The 22500-nt window shown below is 45.2% G+C and overlaps 1 protein-coding gene across 3 annotated transcripts in view; it reads left to right on the top strand.

The window, feature by feature from the left end:
- The window catches only part of KIAA1958 (KIAA1958 ortholog), a 123250-nt gene that overhangs the window by 25868 nt on the left and 74882 nt on the right, over nucleotides 1-22500 (top strand). For all 3 annotated transcript variants that reach the window (XM_075593895.1, XM_075593877.1, XM_075593886.1), the window contains exon 2: nucleotides 9412-10582. In XM_075593895.1, coding sequence (XP_075450010.1) covers nucleotides 9436-10582 — 1147 coding nt within the window. In that variant the 5' untranslated portion in view covers nucleotides 9412-9435. The remainder of the gene's footprint in view (nucleotides 1-9411; nucleotides 10583-22500) is intronic.

Raw genomic sequence — 22500 nt, 5'->3', positions numbered from 1 at the left:
CGACACTATATTGTAACAGCGAAATTACGTAGTTTGCAGAATTTCTTAGATGGGACCTTTCTTTTGTCATTGAGGCCATGAAGAATAAAAAAAAGAAGCAGAAATCTCTAGTTGCAACTTTGATTCAAAAGAATGGTAGCGATCCTTGTAGAAAGAATAAAAATAACGTATTAAAGGTTGCAGCATCGATTGTAGATTTAGCCCCAGATCCACAAAATTCATATTTTTTTTTAAAACTGGACCAGAGTGAATAATGGGCCGTTCTGTGTAATCAAAGGTGTATTTACATTTCCATGATAGTATACTAACTGCTTAGTTTAGCTGCTTTGTATAAGTAACTGAGCCTTTGTATTACAGGCAGTTAAACTTAGGACATAAAGGGCTGTTCAGCTTGCAGCCTGGGGGCGAATGTGGTCCCTGAGAGCCTTTGAGCGACCCCTGAACTGCCTGCTGCTGCTAATCTCATTGTATAGGCAGTCCTCAGTTATCCGACACAATGCGTTACTCAAAATGGCGTTGGATATCGAAACGTTGTAAAGCAAAACACGTTTTCCCATAGGAACACTGTTTAAATGAAAGGTTCCGTTCCTGAAGCCATTTTTAACACTAAAATACACCAAATATTTTACGCAGGCAATAAGATATGCAGCACACACATAAATTATATAGTGTCTATACTGTATTATATATATAATATAACATAATAAATAATATATTATATAGTATAATATAATATTATATATATGCTCTTACGACGCTTTGCAACGTTGTTTGTGTATGTGTGTATATTTATACACACATACACATAAACAACGTTGCAAAGCGTCGTAAGAGCGTTGGATAAGCCGTTTTGACGTTGTAAAAATGAACATAGGTATGCATTGCATAGCGTTGGATAAGCCATTCGTTGTAAAGCGAAGCGTTGTAAAACGAGGACTGCCTGTAGTTGCCTAGGAAGCAAAGTGCCTCTTTTTGTTTTTAGACACACTTGATGCATATATTGTAATGTTAATAGAGAGAGAGCGGGCACTCTAGGACTTCGTTTTTCAATAAACGTTATTTATTTTTCCAAGTCCTACAGTGCCCGCTTCCATCTTTTCTGTATTACAGTCCCCAGCGGCTTGCACCCAGTCAGGATAGTGATATTAATAGAATAATGTGTTTAAGATCAGTCTCTAAAATAGACCAATCGGAATAATAATCGGGGAGGATAATGTGCAGGTGAATAAATAATGAAATGTAGTGCATAAACACTGAAAGCGAATGATGAACAAAATAACCCTCATTAGGAGGGATCATCTCAAATTAGGATGATGTCAGAATCTAAACAGATAATGGAAAACTGGGACACCAATATTCTTGGAGTCTTCAAATAAATTACCGTTTGTGGTAGAGACCAAGGGCCCGGCAGCTCTTGAGAGGGAAAACTGATCCAACAAAAGTAGTGAGAAAGAGGGAAGAGAACGCAGATGTTAACTTGTTTAATATGACAAATGCCTTAATCGTATATTAAAAGCGAGCAATGACAGTCAAATATAAAAGTTCATAAAAGAATTGGATAAAAAAATCTATATAACGATATAGTCACCAGCCGAAATATATTGAAGACTTGGTCCCGATGTGCTTCACAAAAGTGTTAGCCGGACTATGCCAGAGATGTTCCGCTTGAAAAATTTGTAGGAAGTGCAGATTTAGGCAATCTGATTATGAGGAGTCACAGCTGGAAGCGTTATACCAGGGAGGAAATTCGAACTGCAGCAGTGCTGAGTGAGACGGCCCTCCGTCTCTCGATCTCTACAGACGTCTCGAGCAGAGTTCAAGCAGTGGAAGACATCGGGGTTCATGAGTTCAACAATGAACACAATATGTGGCAGATGGACAGTAAACTTCACGTCAATGTTGTCTAATGATTGAACCCACAATGATTCTTTTCCAATTCTGCCACATGGATATAGTCTGCTGTATGCGTAAAACGTAGAGCGTTCCCAACTGCAGATAGCCTACATCTACAAAACCGTGGAGGCAGGGGGATATTCGGCTAGTCCCAACCTTTGGCTAGGTGGAGGTTTCTATCTAAAGATAGATTTGCACCTCTGGAAGTGGATCACCCCACCAATTATATCCAGAATGATTCTGTGGATATGGAGGCCCGAGGGGCTGCTAGATATAAAAAAAAAATATCTCCCTTATAGCTCCACCACTAAACCGTTTGTCCTTTTTAGACCAACCCCACACACAGGGACTCCTCAGGAGAGAGATGATCCACTGTGGGATTGAATAAAGAGCGGTAGAGGAGTTGGAGCAGGTAGAGCTTGTTCAAAGGAAGGAGATTAAACGATCAATAGTATTGCCAGAACCTAGCAATAGCTTTAATCTCTCTTCTCATATACTTACTATATCTCATACCTCTTTGTTAAGCAAAGGCCTATCAATTGCTCCTAGCACAGGACCGAATTCGCTTGATCTATTTGTGGATCTGATTAGTTTTACACGTAAACTCACTCTTGGGAGATATTTGTCTATGAAGGAGTCCAAGATTGTTACACCTATATTTAATACCCAAGAGAATATTTGTATTCAGGCTCTATCTTCTCTTTTGGCAGAATCAGAGAGGCTGGTATATAGGGATTTGTGGAAGCAGTAAATCTATTTCAGTCCAGTAGTGGCGACACTATAGACCCTATAGCCCTGATCCATCGAACTCTTCTGTTTCGATGGGTATCACACACTCTCCTTTTAGACCTAAGTCTCTTTTCTTACCATACAAGTCTAAGGGACGTTTTGTGAAAGTCCAGAAAAGGGTATCTGGGGCTCGAGTGTTCAGACATTAGAAAAAGGGTAAACCCCCTCCCCCCCAGCTTTTCTTAATAAGATCTTTAGTAATTAATTGATGGAGTATTCCTTTAAGTGATTCCAAACACAGCCTAAGAACCACAACAAGCAAAAGGATTTGGGGCAGGTTATATATGAAGATGGCGCCTACCTGGATTTTCTATCAATACAGCATACACCTCCAGGATATGAACAGTGCAAATTCTCAACCTCCTTTGATAAACAGGCTTCACCCCCTTGTACTTTGGTTCATGCAAACAAGCTGCGTAGTGAGACAATGTAACTCACGTGTTGCTGCTGTGGGATGTCCTTCATTCCTTGAAGTTTAACTTTGTAGCAGGAATCCTCGGTGTGTGAATACACTGGGTAAATGCAGGAACACGGGAAAAATTGGAGAAGAGGGTGACCCAATATTTAAAAAATATAAAGGTTTAATAGAACATGTAAAAACAGGTGAAAACGAATGCCCGACATGTTTTGCGCTAAGTGCTTTATCATGGTCTTTAAGGGAGGTTTTGTGGAATCTTTTTACTCCCTAGTACTTCAGGATTTAAAGGGGAACAAAATGCTCCCCAAATCTTTGAATCTGTCTATTAAGAATAAGCGCATCAGACATAGAAGTAACAATAGGAAAAGGAGTCCTTGCCCCAAAGAGCTTACAATCTAAGTGGTAAGTGGGGTGAGCTTACAGAGACTGTTTTGGTAAGTGCGTCTGCAAGGGGCTAAGGTCTGTGCATATGTGATGTATCAACCTGCTTCCTTAAAGATGTGAATTTTAAGAAAGGTCCTCAAGGTGGAGAGAGAGGGTGCCAGACGGATATTGAGGGGAAGGACATTCCAGAGGTTTGCGGCATTGAATGAGAGGTTTTAGGCGGAAGAGGGTTTTAGATGCAAAAGGGGTGCACAGAAGACCTCCTTGAGCAGGACGCAATGCGTGAAATTAGGACTGAGATGTAAGGATGGACAGAAGAGTGTGTAGCCTTAAAAGTGAGGGGGAGACTTTTGTAAGTAATACGAAGTGTAATAGGAAGCCAGGAGGGGGGATTTCATCAGGAGAGACACCGAGACAGATTTAGGAGAGCGTAAAAGAAGGAAAAAACTAATTTGACTTGTTTTCAGTTCATGTAATTTGAAGTAGAACAGATGTGATGCTTCCAAAATTAGAGAGAATTCCTCCACGGCATGTATTAATAATCAGGATGACAATGGGGAGTCCATGAATAATAAGGCATATATATGGCAAGGGCTAAGTGTCTAGTGGGGTCCAATTGACCTCCACAGCTTAAACACTATATGAACCCAGCCAAGTGACCAATATATAAATAGCAAAAGCACAGATCTACATATATATATATGTTGGGGCACTGCAGCCCTTTACCTTAGTGCTTAGCAGGACTTCCAGACATCCAGGGCGTGCAGCCCATCCAGGTAGGTAAACAGCAGGAAGCAGGATGATGTGCACGAAACGCGTAGGTGCGTTCGTGTTGTCCTGTTGCTGCACCAACCTGCATTAAACCAGACCTATCGCATCATTGGAGTGCGTACTTTTGTTTCATACCCTCCGGTCCCCTCGGGAGTTGGATTTTCGTGGCTGTGCGACTCATCATCATCCTGCTTCCTGCAGTTCATGTAATTTGCAAGGAAATTAGAATTGGAGAACACACATTTTAGGACTTCCGTATAGGAACTTAATATTGTATTGGTGATCACCAGAACAAGGTCAAAACAAGGGTTGTTAGTCAGGGTTTGAAATACTGTATGCTGCATTTGTAAGCCAGGCATATTCATACTTTAGTTTTATATTGATGAACTGCTGCTCTGGACTACAGTCAGTTAGTTATTCTAAGCACCACTTCATAATTCCCATTTAATTGTTACTTCAAATGAATAGGCCTGAGAAAGTAACCGCTGAAGGGCAGCCTGAGAGGGTAGTGAGGATAACGGTGCAGTTTAAACCCGCATCTATATTTTATTACATTTCATGATTCACTGTTCTAATAGCAGGCGAGTGTTTTAAAATCTAAAGTTCCTGCTCCTGCCAAGAACATTGGGTTGGTTTAATCTGTTAAGGACACAAGCACCTCGTCATTAGGAACAAATCAAAATGACAATCAATACAAGTCGATTTTCTGAAAACCTATATAATGTTTATTAATTATTTGTAGCTGTCATGGAAATTAGGACGACATTGAAAAAAAATTGTCATTTTTTTTTATACGGGGAAAAAAATTAGGCAATTTGTTTTTTTTTTTTAAACATTTTTGAACTTCTATACATGAGTCAACTGCTACAAATACAACAATTACACGTTAATAGTCACATGTTAAATGACCGATACAGGTATATTAATATACATATTCGTGATGAGCCTTATAACATTAAAAGGATGCTTCTCATTTTTATTGGATTTTTCTATGCAAAAATGGATAATGACCACAGAGATTAAAGATGGCAGAACATTTACAATAATGTCTTCTAACTCGGGGTGAAGGTACTGGCTGAAAGCAATGACACGGACTTTCAAGCAGAGGAGCCTGGCTAGAATCCCGGTGTCGGCTTCTTATGACCTTGCGCGTTCGTTCTCTGTACCTCAGGCACCATAACATAGATTATAATCTCTTTGAGCACGGCCTGTGCCTGTAACTCTCTATGTACAGCGCTGTGTACGACACGATAGAGATATATATATATATTTATATTTCTTTATATATTATACTGCTATTGTCATGGTAAAGCACTTTGAGTTCCAACACACTATATGAGATAGTTATTACATAGTTATCATTTAAAAATAAGGGAAATAGATAATTACAACAAAGATTAAAGATTGCTTAATAGTTACAAATATCACAAGCTCCACCATATTTTAACCTGTTTTGTGTCAACTAGCTTTAGAATCGGTGGCCTCCTATATATTATGGTGAGAAGTGGGTTAGTGTCAAGTTGATGCGTTAATTAGCATTCATTTCAATGGGAGCTTATGCATTACTAATAATGCATTGTCCTGCTTCTCCCAAATCGCCCTGAGTTCTAAGGTAGGCCTCTTGTGCTTTGCGGCTTATCCCCTTATCCTCACCTCTCCTTTCTTTGTGTCACACTGGCATCTACCCCCCACGGATATTGTTAGGGGGGCCGTACACGTCCGCATGAATGTTGCAGCTGGGGTCATGCATGTCTACTAATGCTTGGTGCCCGGGAGCAGGGGAGGGGCCGCCCCAAAAGCACATGATGGCGGTTACAGCCCAAAAGATGCTTTTATGTTTATTCTGATTTAACACTGCAGACTGATGCAATTAGCTGGCTGGCAACCTTATTTACTGTCTGTGTGCTTTGTCTGTCTTGCAGCGTAATGGCTGTATAAATTTGTAGAGCGCTGCTGCGTGTCTGGTAGGCTCTATAAAACAATATATACATGCAAACCTAGTGCCAGGTAGTGGGGCAGGAAAAGTGGTGAACTGTGCTTCCTTTAAAAAGATTAAAATACTATAATGTTCCTTCTCTGGGTCAGCTGACATGTATGCCTCATCCCCTACTGTGCAGTGTTCCTCACTTTTATCCGTTTGCCTAGTGATGGTGTCGGCATTTATTTTAAAGATACTGTCCCTCCTTGCACAAAAGTGAACGAAGGGCAGTGACATGTTTAATGTGTTACAAGTAGGTGACGGACTATTTCTTTTGTAATTGGACAAGTATATTCAAAAACATTTGAATGTTTCCATAGTAAACAGTGCTTTTGTTGACGGTCTTTATCTGAGGTCTTCTGTTGACTGTTCTTCTGCTTTTTTTTTTTAATTCTTTTTTTTTAAAAGTAATTATGATGCCGTTGTTGCCAAACAGATAACTATAAAAGGCAATAGGGAAGCTATAAACTTGAATTTCAGAGGCCCCACAGATAATTCTGCATTAAAGTCGTTCAGTTTAGATAATCTCGGCCAGTGTTTATCGACCGGGGTTCCTTGGAACCCTGGGCATCCCTAAAGGGTTCCCTGCAATTTTCAGGTAATTTGAAAATTGTATCAAATACAGAAGAATTTGCAATTTTTCTGATCTCAGACGCACTATTAGAGAGGGTTGGGGTTCCTTACAATGTATCTGATATCAGACACGCTATTAGAGAGGGTTGGGGTTCCTTACGATGTATCTGATCTCAGATACACTGTTAGAGAGGGTTGGGGTTCCTTACAATGTATCTGATATCAGACACGCTATTAGAGAGGGTTGGGGTTCCTTACAATGTTTCTGATATCAGACACACTATTAGAGAGGGTTGGGGTTCCACTGATCTAGGTGAATCATAACTTCATTCTCGCATAAATACATCTTCAATTGAATTGATGCATTCTGCACTCCTGAAATGTGAATATTTAGGATATTATTCAAAAAGCTTTGCACTGCCTGCAGAATGTACATACGTCTGGAAAGCTGACCAATGACCTTTGTATAGAAAAGGGCCCTGCTGCATTTGTCAGGAAGCAAAGTGATCAGACTCTAAGCCCAGGTAATAAGATATAATGAAAACACTTGTAACAGGGATGTTTGTGTTTATTGCTTAGTTTGCATCAGCCTGTATTCAGGTAATTCTAGAAGATACTCCACAATGGTCGTTTTCGGGCAAAAGTGCCAATTGAAGTCATCGGCGATTCGGACTCTATATAATTACCCCCTAAGGCCATTACGGTGGTTAAAACGTGATGGTCCTAGGGGGTATGGAGGACCCTTATTTTTATTTTTATTTCAGAATCACCGCACTACTAGGTTTATATATGCAAACTTGCATTTGTTTCAGTTAGAGGTAGGGCTTTATTTTAAATCGCCTTTCTCCATTCCATCACAGCATGTTTTTTGCTGATCTTTCTAAAATATTGTCTGATGTTTAATACCGGTCAATATTTTTCTTAAATGTATCTTAGACCATCACCACTACTTAAACAAACAAATGTTATCCACCTCTATCACTGGTCCTTGTTCTCGATGCTGTGAAGTCGCTTCCCCATGTTGGATACGATTTTAGTTAGTTTCATGTCCGTTTCACAACATATTGGATAGATGCCATCATTTATTTTTTTTGCTTGGTCCCTGCAGTCTACATATTGGCTACCATCCGATAACCCCAGCCAGATTCTAAGGCAGTGGAAGGCAACATGATGTACTTAAATGGCTGCACGTCTGGTCCTTGAGCTCTCAAAAGGGCCGCACATTACCCCTTTGATGCCGGAGGGGCCAGAAGCCACAGCCTCTCCGGCACTCGGATTCATGTGACCACTCTACAGGATGGTCCCGTGATCACTTCATCAGGTGTGACTGAAGGAGTGGGGCCGCACCCCTTCTGTCCACTGTAATTTCAGATCTCGTCCTACGCTTTGTGCCCTTCGAGCATTTTTTTATGTGATGTAGATACTATATTATGGGGCTCCACACAAAAAAACATATTTAAACATCATATTTAAATATGCATTACTTTTTAATTTTTTTTTAAAAAGGTACAAAGCAGGGGTATTCGGAGCTGAACACGTTAATTTAAGTTCTGGTGTCCCCCTGCTCCCCGAGATACTGAAGTAGGTGCTTCCAATATCTCTGTTCAGTTTAAAGGACCTGCATCACGCAGGCCGATAGGACGCCACAAGGGCTGATGTTGCGTGTTCCTATTGGCCCGTGGGACCTTTAAATTGCCATATTGGGTGCCCAGCTGGAGCCACTACTGGCATCACCTTCCAAGGTTCGTATCTCTGGAAGCAGGGGGTCCCCGGAGCTGAAATTAATGCGGTTCAGCTCCAGAGACTACCTTCTTTCCACCTAGTAATAATATTAAAAGGCAACGCTTCTTTAAATGTCTAATGTACAGCATTTCACAAACGTTGGTGATGGTAAAACAATAAAGAAAAGAAGGCTTCTAGGAAAGGGAGAAATATATTCTAAACAAACATAAAATAGGGCATTTTTTTTTGTTAAAGAGTTTTAGGATGGAAATAGCACCAGACCATTGGACACAGGATTTTGTAAGGGCTGTATGTTTTCCCTCATACTGCTGATTTGAATAAAACTGTAATTGAGATGATTTTTTTCTCACTTTAATTTGAGTTGTAGGAAAAAAGGGTATGGAAAGGAATGGGGGGAGAGGGACTGGTGCACACCACCTGTTTAACAAGTGCATCTTTAACATTAAGTGAAAAGACATTGAGCTGTATACATTTGCCCTACTACATCATTTAATCATTTCAACAGATATTAATTTAACCAAGACGTCCTATGTAATAACTCCCTCAGACCAGGCCACCCAGCTTCAAAAAAACGAAAGCGGGGAAGGGAGGGTGATTCCTCCTTTAGAGCCATGAGATAAGATCGTGTAAGCTTTTGTTTTGAGGTCACTCCCCAATCCCGTGTAACCCCTCACTTCAGGAAGTGATCTGTTGATCCACGGGATCTCTGGTTTTGTCATTGAGATATTACAATTGACAGGAACGACACATTTCGGCCTTAGTATAGACGTCAAATACACAAACCGTTGATATCGTTTTTGAAAGGATAGACACAATTACATTCCGCTTGTCTAATTCTCTTTTTGGTTTTCTTTGATTGCAGGAAAGGAGCTCTTGATCACACACCATGGAAGACTGTCTTCACACCTCTTCAGAAAACCTCTCCAAGTTAGTGAGTTGGGCCCATAGCCATGGGACCATTTGCAGCCTTATTCCAAACTTGAAGCACCTGCTTTCTGAGGGTTCCCATGGCACCCTGACAGCTATGTGGGGCTGCAGTGCTGGTCATGCCTACCATTGGCCATTGACAACCACTTGTAGGGCTGGCCCACAGGAGAGGGTGTGCTTCCAGGACAGCAGAAGCTTTAACTCTGACAGCCCCAGCATACTTGGGGTTCCCTCAGAGACACAAACTAGCCCTTTGGAAAGGTACCCAGAGAGATCCGGGAAATCAAAACAAGACGGCAACCGAACAAGGGACTCTTGTGATTTTTCCTATTGCAGTGAACAGTCAGAGCTGGATGAGGTGGTAGAAGAATATGAAGATGAAACCACCTTATTCGACATGGTGTGTGAGTCTTCAGCGACTGATGACGATAGTGAGTTTGAGCGTCGAGCCCAACAATCGCCCAATGTTTCCCGCAAGAGACCAGCAGCTGGCCCCACCTCATCTCTTTCGGGGTCTCGGTCACACATCGCAGATGAGGACAGCAGTGATGTCCTTGTCAAAAAAATAAAACAGGAGAATCCTGAAGACTATTACATTGTGGCTAATGCCGAACTCACAGGGGGTGTTGATGGACCAGCGTTATCCCTCACACAGATGTCTAAACTGAAGAATCAGACTCGCTCCACTTCCCCCTCTGTGGGACCTTCCAAACCCCCCAACATTATGCCGCTCTCCATAATCAACGAGCTAGATATGCAGGCTTTGTCTCCTCCACTGGTTCTACCAAAACAGTCTCCTCAGAATTCTCAGAGGCCTCAAAACAAAAAACCATCCAACACCTCTATAGTCAACCAACAAATAGCACTTCAAATGCCAGTCAGCACTTCTACAGGTAACACCAGCCAAACCATCAGCATACCCCTATCGGCGCTGCAAGAGATGCAGACTTCAGTAGACCTTCTTCCGCCCGTGTTGAAGCCGGTGTTGTCCTGTGACTTGGCTCTCTCTCCATCGATTAGTGCCGAGCCTGAAGTCAGCTCTAGTCAACAGCAGCCCAATATGATCCCCAATATCAGCAGTGAAGCAACAGCGCAGTCAATTCCAGGTATGATAAGTTAGCGTTTTTCTATGCGCAGGTTGTGATGACCGTGGCCTCTGTCACATACAGATGATAGCTGCCCCATTAGCAGTCGTTGAAGTATAATGGCATGAAGAGGTAGAGTGTACCACTACTTTTTAAGTAACAGATTTATGGTTCCAATTTATATTTAAAGGGAAAATCAGATTTATTTTAGGAAGCCTTTCTCGTTTTCTGCTTTCTAAGCATACGTTTTATCAGGGCTTATTCTGTATCCGCCAAATCCACTGATCGTGGACAGTTCTTGCCAACATTCCCCATTGACGTCCATGTGGAATTTTGGCTTAACATGACTCGATCGTTCACTTCGGCGGATATAGGCTGAGCCCTTAAAGTTTTTTTGAATATGGTAAAAACAGCTTTTCCTCCATGGTAAATACATTTAAAATCTTTTGAAGTCAGACACCATTGCTACTTTTTTTTTACAGGCCACATCAACCACTGCCCATGAATAGCATCATGGCATGTCATGATAAAATCCTATGGAATTCGGATATATGTTGAGGAATATCCCTATATGAAGTGTTACTATTTGCGAGCAATGAACCAGGTCACCTATGCATGGCTTAAGAGTCGCACAAATCAAGGCTGTTTAATTTGCAGACAGTGATAGGTTTTCGTAGGCCAGTCTTGACACCCTATACAATATTGAGGCTATGCACCCCATAGTTGCTTCGTTCATTTAAATCTGCAACCTTCAAGAGCATAAGGAAGGCTTCACAACCATTAAAAAGGTGGCTCAGGGTTTTGGTAGCTCATATGTTGGTCTAGTTAAAAGGTCTCAAAACAATTAACACAACAATAAAAAAAAAATCACATTTTCTGAAGGACCATCGGTATGGCAAATTTAAGTCTACACTGGTAAATAACTAGATCACACACAGATATAACGGACTAATGGGTGTATGCCATGGCAGACCAAGCAATTTACACCTTTTTAACCAGGAAAATTCACTGAGCAAAACAAGGTCATGAAATAAATTGAAGTTTATTCGCGCAAATTCGCTTACACACAATGGAACACAAAATACAGACAAAAAGACACACTTATTGGGGGTCTTGGGTCGAAAACTAGACTTTCCTAGGTGCAGGGAACTCTAAATAAGAGTTTTACCCTGACTGGGACTTAGCCCGGAATCTCCTGGTTCCCAAATCGGCGTGAAGTTCCACACGCCACCGCTCCCTTCTCTTCGGAGAATTGGACATTCTTGACCGCGAGCTACCACCGATCCTCTGGAACTGAAATCAGCATCAGATCCCAGCTGCGTCCCCTATGTTCGATTTTGAGAACTTGGACGCAAAAGTCGGGACTTAGAATCTGGCAGGCAGGCTTTTCTGGCTTGAATTCAAAGCCGATTGCTCTACTATTCATGCACGAGCAACTTTGAAAAGCCCACCCGCTCTCTTTCTACCGGAGAACACAAATCTCATTGGCTCACAGGTTCTTTATAGTATTCCGAGTTTCATTCATGAAACTCGCCAATCATCGCGTGGGAAAATTCCAAGCAACCAATCAGATCCAAGCCAGTAAGAAAAGCCGGGTCAACGGGAAATATGAAATAGCCAGCAGACATGCGCAGGCCTGGCACCTCACTCCCTTTCTATCTCAATGCCACCCGCTGGGACAGGCTCCTCCAGGTCTTGCAGAGCAAGTGGCATCCTAGATGACTGCCATTGTTTTTCGTACCTGGGTACTCAGCCCTTCCCTGCTAACCAAATGCTTTTCTCACCTTTGGCATACTCTGGCTTCTTTGAACTCCGATGTCCAGCAGACTTACTGGCGCCTATGGGTTAGCTGGGTATAAGGAATTGAATTGGAAAAATGTTGTACTTTATTTTCTATCTCCCTTATTCTCTATACACTTTATCTTAGACTCCGTGTGGACTCTTAGAGTCCCCCCTCAACCTTTATATATGGTTGGGGCACCCAGAAACCCAATACATGTTCTGGGTCACCTGGGCACTAGCTGGGGTACCATTTTAACCTAGGGATCCCTCCAGCTACAGGGACACTTGTTCATCCCTGTGCCTCATTCACCTTTCTGGGCTATGCTGAAGCAGGGTACCCTAGTGGTGGGTCGTGCTTGCGTTTTCAAGGGGAGTTATTGTCGAGACATTGTGCCTACATGTATCTGGGAATCAGGCATGATTCCCGGGTACCTTTTTAGGTGGACTGACAACTCCGGACCCCAACTACTTAGACACATTCTGACAAACAATTCCTCTGCAAAAACCCCCATTGAAACTCATACCCTAGCTGTCCCTGCTCGCTGGCATGCCCGGAAAGGGAAAAACACATAAAATACTTTTATTACGCAAAGTACAGTTGAAACATACAATATTACTGGGCTCCAGCGAACTCTCTTGAACCCTTATACACGGATCAGGGGTAAACAAAATGGGCTTAACCGTTATTTGAGAGCCTGGTTACCCCCTACCGTCACACCTCCCCCTCAAGTTGAAGTCTTGCTGAGCCTGAAGGAAGTTGAGATTCCTGGGGTATGACAGGGTCTTTCAGGCTGATACAGTCCTCCAGCCTGATGATAGTTCTTGCCCACTCCATAGTCCATGTCATAAGGGCACTGATCCCCCCCCTCCACCTGAGGTTTTCCTCCCCGGGTTTGAGGACACTGACCACTGGGGTCGCAAAAGACTGCAGGGGCTTGGGGCTGCTGACTGCAGCAATGCAAGGCTGCAAACGTTGAATTGCCGATCCATCCTCCGGGGACCAGGCTGCCAGCACCCTTACCCTCTGGTCGGTCATTTTAGTCAGGGGGTCTATCAGGACACTGTATCGAGTCACTAAATCCCTAGAGCACTGCGTCCTGTCCCTGATCTCCTTGTCTAACCTTTCCCTCCACATCACGACACTGTACTCTATCGTGTACTCTATCACGACCTGGGTCTATCGGGTGATCAGTCCACTGGGTCCTGTCTGGCTTATCCCTAACAGGGACCCTCTGTCTCCCTGACATCTCTTGCTCCCACTCCCAGTGGGGAGCTGCGAGCTGGGGAGCTGTCTCCTCTTGTTCCATAGAGCCGTCCCTACACTTCCAAGGAACCACTACCTAGTCCCTTGCTGCCTCTGTACTAGCCGGAGCTCCTGGGCTGAGACCCATACCGAATGTATACCCGGGTCCGCAAGCAGATTTGCATCTGCCCGCACCACCTCCTGGTATACCGCACAGTGCTCCTATAGTTCCCTGTCTGTCACATAGTCTGAGCATAAGTCACAATGGGGAACATCACATACATGGGGATACTGGTGGGGCATGGTCTAACTTACCTGCCTGATCCCTTCAAGGTCCTCTTCATGTGGGAGCTCCAAAGGTAGAGTAGCAATGATCTGTGGTGTGGGCTCGAAAAGCTGGGGAGCATACACCACCTTGGGTGGTATTGGTGCCGACTGCACCTTCACCAGGCAACTGCCCGACTGTGGCTCTCTGTGACTGCGGTCACAAGAGCATCCTCTCCATGTACCTTCACTGGCATCCCCGTCTGGGTACTGGTGCCCGGGCCCGACTCTGACCCTATCAGGCTGCCCCTGGAGTACCTTGATGCAGGGGAACCCCAGACCGATTGGCGATTATCTGGGACCCCTGGATAAAAAAATAAATCTTTAGATGCAGCTGGCTTTATCTTCACCCAGAGCTGTTGCACAGCTGCTGTCTGGTCCACCTGGGTATACAGCCTCTCGCAGGACGTCCATCCTCTAGCTGGGGAGCATTGCCCTGGACTGGGGTTACTGGACTCCTCAGGAACGGCAGATCTGTTGGTCCCAAATGCAGGTGAACGGCGACATCCTCAATGGGCAGGGGAACCAAAGGCTCCCCTGCCTGGACAAGTGCTTTGCTTGCAATTTTGGTGATGACTGCTACGGGAGCAGCATACTTCGCAAACAGGCAGATGAGGTGCCCCAGGCTGTTACCGAGTATCACATCAGTACCCAACCCAGGCAAAACACCCACATCTCTCATACCTTGACCGGCACTCTAGTCAAGGAACACCCATGCGACTTGAATTGACAAAGGTCTCCCATCTGACATGGTTATCCCTGTGCCCGGGATCAGATCCTCTGGATTGACCATAGCAGGTCGCACAAGAGTGACAGTGGCACCGGAGTCGATTAGGCCGTCTGCCTGGCGAGCTCCGATGGTCACTGGCCATAAATGCTTTCTCCTCACATTGTTAGAGTGCAACCCAACAGTTGCAATCTGATGCCCACCTGCCGCCTGGGTCCCCCGCTGTACTTGCTGGACCGCGGCAGCTGCTCCTCTGTGAGTACGTGTCCCACGATGGTGACTGGGTTGGCAGTTGGAGTACGTTGCGCCTGAGGGGGACTGGAGAGCTGGATTGCTCTGGACAATGTGGTCTACGGTGCCCAGTCTGATTGCACTGGTAGCACCTTCTTTCGTGCCTGAAGTCTGCAGACTTGGTTGTACTCTCCTTTGCAGATGCTTTGGGCTTCCCCTGTGGAGTGCTGGCATTAAAATCAGTCCCCTTGGGTGCCCGAGCTGGAGTGGCTCCATTCTGGGCATACACTTTCCTGCACGGCTAGTGACATATTCATCAGCTAGGCTGGCTGCATCCCGGCAAGTGGCTGGATTTTGGACAAAGACCCAATCCTTCACCTCTGGCTGGCACCGCTGTTTAAACTGCTCTTTAAACATTAAGACCAGTACGCTGTGGTATTTGGTGACATTGCATCTTTCCACCCACTGAGTACCATGCTGGATAAGTCGGGTAGCAAAATACATGTGCATTTCCCGGCTGGTCTTGTCCTCAGACCTAAACTGGCCAAGGTATGCCTCTGGAGAGAGGGCATACTGGCACAGAAGTTAAGCCTTTACATGCCGGTAGTCGTTGCTGTCCGATGATGTTATCCCCTGGAAGGTCTGCAGGGCGATCCCCGTCAAAAGCGGCGACAACCGCAAAACCCAGTCCCGTTCTGGCACTCTGAACTGGAAAGATTGATCCTCAAAGTCCCTGCAGGATTTTATAACATAAAGCTCAATGATCCCACCGCTGTCACCAGTAAATATGCCTGTAACGGGAGACCAGGCAATGTACACCATTTTAGCCAGGATCATTCACTGAGCAAAACAAGGTAGTGAATTAAATTGAAGTGTATTCTCACAAATTTGCTTACACACAATGGAACTCAAAATACAGACAAAAGGACACACTTATTGGGGGTCTTGGGTCGGAAACTAGACTTTCCTAGGTGCAGGGAACTCTAAATAAGAGTTTTACCCTGACTGGGACTTATCCCGGAATCTCCTGGTTCCCAAATCGGCGTGAAGTTCCACACGCTACCGCTCCCTTCTCTTCTGAGAACTTGGACTTTCTTGACCGTGAGCTACCACCAATCCTCTGGAACTGTAATCGGCATCAGATCCCAGCTGCATCCGCTACCTTCGATTATGAGAACTTGGGACGCAAAAGTCGGGACTTAAGCAGGCTTTTCTGTCTTGAAATCGAAGCCGATTGTTCTGCTATTCCCACAAGAGCAACTTTGAAAAGCCCGCCTGTGCTCTTTCTACCAGAGAACTCGAATCTCATTAGCTCACAGGTTTTTTTTTTTTATATAGTATTCCGAGTTTCATTCATGAAACTCAGCAGCCAATCATCGCTTGGGAAAATTCCCAGCAACCAATAAGAGCCAAGCCAGTAAGAAAAGCCAAGTCAGAGGGAAATATGAAATAGTCAGGAGACATGCGCAAGCCTGGCACCTCACTCCCTGGCTACTGTAAATCAATGCCACCCGCTGGGACAGGCTCCCCCAGGTCTGGCAGAGCAAGTGGCATCCTAGATGACTGCCATTGTTTTCTGGACCTGGGTACTCAGCCCTTCCCTGCTAACCAAATGCTCTTCTCACCTTTGGCACCCTCTGGTTTCTTTGAACTCCGATGTCCAGCAGACTTACTGGCGCCTAAGATTTAGCCTCGGCAGCCTGACTGGACATGGGTTCCAAATGACTCAGTGTGGACTCTTCGAGTCCCCCCTCAACCTTATATATGGTTGGGGCACCCACAAACCCAATACATGTTCTGGGTCACCTAGGCACTACCTGGGGTACCCCTTAACCTAGGGAACCCCTCAGCTACAGGGACACTTGTTCATCCCTGTGCCCCATTCACCTTTCTGGGCTATGCGGAAGCAGGGTACCCTACTGGTGAGTCGCGCTTGTGTGTTCAACGGGAGATATTGCCGGGACGATGTGCCTACATGTATCCGAGAATCAGGCATGATTCCCGGGTACCTTTTTAAGGGAACCGACCACTCCGGACCCCAACTACCTAGGCACATTCTGACAATTCATCCGCAAACCCCCCCTTGAAACTCATACCCTAGCAGTCCCTGCTCGCTGGCATGCCCGGAAAGGGAAAAACACATACATTACTTTTATTACGCAAAGTACAGTTGAAACATACAATATTACTGGGCTCGAGCGAACTCTCTTGAACCCTTATACACAAAACGGGGGTAACCAAAACGGGCTTAACCTTTATTTGTGAGCCTGGTTACCACCTACCGTCACAGTGTAGGCATCCTGTTAGGATGAGTCATGGTGTTCCCAAGCTTTCAAGCCGATACAAGTATTTGGTAGGATCTGCAAACACGTAGTACTCGTAAAACCCGAAATACCTGCTCTGGATCATGGCCTTGTGGAGAGAATTAAAAACCCCAGATTCACGCAGTTATGTTTTGCAGAAAGTTGATATAATGTTCATTTTAACCGATAAGAATCTAAATTACTTTACAGAAATGGTCAAAGTGCTGCGAATATGGTTGGTGCTTTATAAATCACGATACAGGCATACCCCGTTTTACATACACCCGCTTTACGTACACTCACAAGTACGTACATTTTTTTTTTTGTTGCACCTTACCCCTGTGTACATACACGTGCTTCGCGAGTACGGACACCAGGGGGCAGCGTGCGCAACTCAACACTCCTGCAACCTCCTTCATGCTTGTCTTCATTATGGAGCGCTCGATCTCCCTGTTCCCTCTGCCCTCCCATCTGTGTCTGTTCCCCCTCCCATCTTTGTCCGTTCCCCCTCCCATCAGTGTCCGTTCCCCCTCCCATCTGTGTCCGTTCCCCCTGCAATCACGCTTCCTAAGGCTAAGGCCCCGCTCCCAGAGTCAGCGCACCTGCGCTGCTGACAGGCGGTGCGCTGACACTACACAGACCGCGATCTGCGGTCTGTAGGGAGCGGGAGCCGGACGGGAGGTGGGAGGTTTGATCGGGAGGTTTGACAGGGAGGGGGGGCGTGGCTTGAGCGGAGGGACCCGCTACTCTCCCCCCCCTCCCTCCACGGACTCGGGCTGGAGCTGGAAAGTAAGTTGAAACACACACACGCAGACACACACACACACACACACACACACACACACGCAGGCACTCACGCACTCATACACACACACACACGCGCGCACACACAGGCAGGCACTCACGCACTCATATATACACACACACACACACACACACACACACACACACACACACACACACACACAGACAGAGGCAGGCACTCACGCACTCAGACACACACACAGAGAGGCACTCACCTGCTTTCACTCCACACTCCTCCCCGCTCCCCGAAGCCTCTCCTCCTCCCCTCCCCTCCCCTCCCCTCCCCATTGGCTCACAGCCACACACGTCACGCTTCAACGCTAGGAAACACCATTCTGTGGTGTCTCCAGCGGCTGACGCGCTACAGGCGTGTAGTCAGCTGTGCAGCCAGGGGGGACCGGGACCGGCTCGCGAGGATTCCCCTGCTGGTGGGGAACTCGCGACCCGCCGCCCGCGCCAACGAGCGCAGCGGGACCGAGGCCTAAAGCAGCAGCTAAACCAGTGAGTCTGCTTCCTCCTTCTCCCTTCTCCCCCCTCCTCCCTCCTCCCTCCTCAGAGCTCTGCGAAGCTTTGCATGTGATGTGAATAGACTGCAGTGTGAGGGGGAGAAGATCTTCTGCTGCAGTCTTTGCTTGCTTGTGTGTGTGTGTGTGTGTGTGTGTGTGTGTGTGTGTGTCTGTGTGTGACTGAGTGTGACTGTGTGACTGAGTGACTGTGTGTGACTGACACTGTGTGACTGAGTGATAGTGTGTGACTGAGTGACAGTGTGTGACTGAGTGACAGTGTGTGACTGAGTGACAGTGTGTGACTGAGTGACTGTGTGTGACTGAGTGACTGAGTGTGTGACTGAGTGACTGAGTAACTGAGCGTGTGACTGAGTAACTGAGCGTGTGACTGAGTGACAGAGCGTGTGACTGAGTGACTGAGCGTGTGACTGAGTGACTGAGCGTGTGACTGAGTGACTGAGCGTGTGACTGAGTAACTGAGCGTGTGACTGAGTAACGGAGCGTGTGACTGAGTGTGTGTGTGTGTGACTGAGTGCGTGTGTGTGTGACTGAGTGCGTGTGTGACTGAGTGCGTGTGTGTGACTGAGTGCGTGTGTGTGACTGACTGAGTGACAGTGTGTGACTGAGTGACAGTGTGTGACTGAGTGATTGTGTGTGTGACTGAGTGACTGTGTGTGTGACTGAGTGACTGTGTGTGACTGAGTGACTGAGTGTGTGACTGAGTGTGTGACTGAGTAACTGAGTGTGTGACTGAGTGACTGAGCGTGCGACTGAGTGACTGAGCGTGCGACTGAGTGACTGAGCGTGCGACTGAGTGACTGAGCGTGCGACTGAGTGACTGAGCGTGCGACTGAGTGACTGAGCGTGCGACTGAGTGACTGAGCGTGTGACTGTGTGTGACTGAGTGCGTGTGTGTGTGACTGAGTGCGTGTGTGTGTGACTGAGTGCGTGTGTGTGTGACTGAGTGCGTGTGTGTGACTGACTGAGTGACTGTGTGTGTGACTTGAGTGACAGTGTGTGACTGAGTGACAGTGTGTGACTGAGTGACAGTGTGTGATGAGTGACTGAGTGTGTGACTGAGTGACTGAGTGTGTGACTGAGTGACTGAGTAACTGAGTGTGTGACTGAGTGACTGCGCGTGTGACTGAATGTGACTGAGCGTGTGACTGAGTGACTGAGCGTGTGACTGAGTGACTGAGCGTGTGACTGAGTGACTGAGCGTGTGACTGAGTGACTGAGCGTGTGACTGAGTGACTGAGCGTGTGACTGAGTGACTGAGCGTGTGACTGTGTGTGACTGAGCGTGTGACTGAGTGCATGTGTGTGTGACTGAGTGCATGTGTGTGTGACTGAGTGCGTGTGTGTGTGACTGAGTGCGTGTGTGTGTGACTGACTGAGAGAGAGAGAGACTGACTGAGTGAGAGACAGAGACTGAGTGAGTGAGAGAAACTGAGTGAGAGAGAGACAGAGAGACTGAGTGAGAGAGAGAGAGACAGAGAGACTGAGTGAGAGAGACTGCGAGAAGGAGAGAGCTGCTATACAGTACTGACCCGCGTGCGCGCCTCTCACCTCCCTGCTTCCTCCCATTCATTTTATTTGAATAAAGCCTACTGTATTTATTTTGGTTACAAATGCATTATTTAGATCAGTTATGCACGTGTATGATGTTTGCAGTACAGTACATGCATTGTAAAGTGGAAAAAAGGCAGTGCTTCACTTTAAGTACATTTTCACTTTACATACATGCTCCGGTCCCATTGCGTATGATAAAGCGGGGTATGCCTGTATATAATAAAGTTACCAATGTAATATTTGCACTGTTTGCCAAGAAAGGTGGTTGGGTACATAGGCCTTCTTGTACACAGGTAGCCTTTTTGTAGAGGGATTCATAGACCATTTGACAGAGCAGAGGAGTTGCATTGTGACCTGCTTTGAACATTTATAGTACAGTAGCAATACTGTCTCTTTTCATGGGAGATTATCAGGGTTGAAAGATTATATAAAGTAAAAACAAGGCACAAGCATCACTTATTATTTTGTTAGTTTTTTTTTTTTATGCTTCAGTTCATTAAGCATCTTAATTGTCACATTTCTGGCCACCTGTTCTCATTGGATTCCTGAACAATACTAGGTATCAAAGTAGCGCAGAAACTTGGGGAAAAATTGAAAAAACAAAGCCCCCCAGATTAATCGACGGTAAAAACATTTTTGTACCAGTTTTGCCGCTGGGTGACTAGGCCTCGGTTGTAAAATCAGCTTGATATTATCCGGACGCTGGGTCTAGTAAAGCTGCAACTTCACCAGTTTGTACAACGAGAACAGTCATCATGGATGCCGTGTAGCAAGGTCCTATTTTGGTTTTGTTGCTGTTGTCATGTGTAAGAAACTTGAGAAATAAGTCACGTATGTTGACTTATGTCTGTTATTCAGAGCGACTTGCAGCAGCGCCGACCTGTCTGCCATTTTTGTAATGCAGAGAAAAGGGAGCGAAAAATGCATTCGGAAGCAGATTTGATATTCCCCATTATATTATACACAATGTGTCTTGTTGCTCTTCATCCTGGTGTTCCACCTTTTTATTGGAGTACACTTGTGTCAAGTATAAGAAGCTGTTTCTTATATATGGTGTAGAACAGGAGTGGCCAACTCCAGTTCTCAAGGGCCACCAACAGGTCAGGTTTTCAGGATATCCCTACTAAAGCACAGGTAGCTCAATCAAAAGGACTTAAGCCACTGACTGTACCACATGTGCTGAAGCAGGGATATCCTTAAAACCTGACCTCTTAGTGGCTCTTGTGGACTGGAGTTGACCACTCCTGATGTAGAATGTTAGATGCCAGAAGGTTGTCACCTTAAAGCAGCAGTTTCTATCTATCTATCTATCTATCTATCTATCTATCTATCTATCTATCTATCTATCTATCTATCTATCTATCTATCTATCTATCGTATGTCTTTATTTATATAGCGCCAAAAGTGTACTCGGCGCTTCACAAAGAATACAGTACAGGGAATTATAATAATACAGTAAGTGCAGCAAAATCAGACAATAGGAAAGGAAATCCCTGCCCCGAAGAGCTTACTATCTATCTTTTAACCTCCACTTTACGAGAATGGGAACCAGTGGGTCGTTGATGTTGCTCTAGGGACCCCCTGATACTCGAGATACTTATCTGAAGAAGTAGCGATTTTCAGCACCCTCCAGGGGAAACAAGAAGGCAGTTAAAGTCTCCCGGGTCAATAGGAAGCCACAACGATATCAGTGGCTGCTTCTCTTTGACTCGCAGGGTTTTTAAAACCAGCAAGTACCGCTCTACTGCGCTAGCTCCTTTAACCGGAAAGTGTCCTGGAACTACGGGGTCCCAGAGCTGCAACTAGCGCATTTAAGCTTCAGAAACCCCTTCTTCCCACCCTAGTAAGAAAAAATAAAGTGGGATTTGGTTGGTTTTGTGATGCAAACTAAGGGACAGAAAGTCATGCACAATGGACGTCAATTTGCCGTATGTCATTAGGATCTGTGCATCACATCATTCCTCCCGAACGTCTCCTTTTGACCCCAAATATCAAGCTGATACACAAGGTAAAAATGGGAGCAGAGAGCTCATTACGTGGACGCATAAGAAGCACAAAATGAAAGTGAAAACGGTCCCATTGATCCCAAAATAAGACTTCTCACAGTACTTTTGGTTACGTTTTAACAGCAATAAAAACACAGATTATTTTTTTAAGTGCTCAAAATATGTATGCCAGATGTAATAAAGTGAACAGTTGCTGTTGCACACACACACACACACACACACACACACACACACACACACACACACACACACACACACACACACACACACACACACACACACACACACACACACACACACACACACACACACACACACATATATACATATACATATACATATCACACACACACACTGGCCGTTCATTTGCTCTAATCAAATTAGCCGCTCAAGGCAATGTTTTTAAGCCAGTGTTATACTAGATCAGTGGTTTCCAACCTTT

Source organism: Ascaphus truei, chromosome 1 (assembly GCF_040206685.1).
Source record: "Ascaphus truei isolate aAscTru1 chromosome 1, aAscTru1.hap1, whole genome shotgun sequence".
Lineage (NCBI taxonomy): Eukaryota > Metazoa > Chordata > Amphibia > Anura > Ascaphidae > Ascaphus > Ascaphus truei.
The sequence above is the reverse complement of the archived record's forward strand: the minus strand, read 5'-3'. Positions and strand labels throughout refer to the sequence as shown.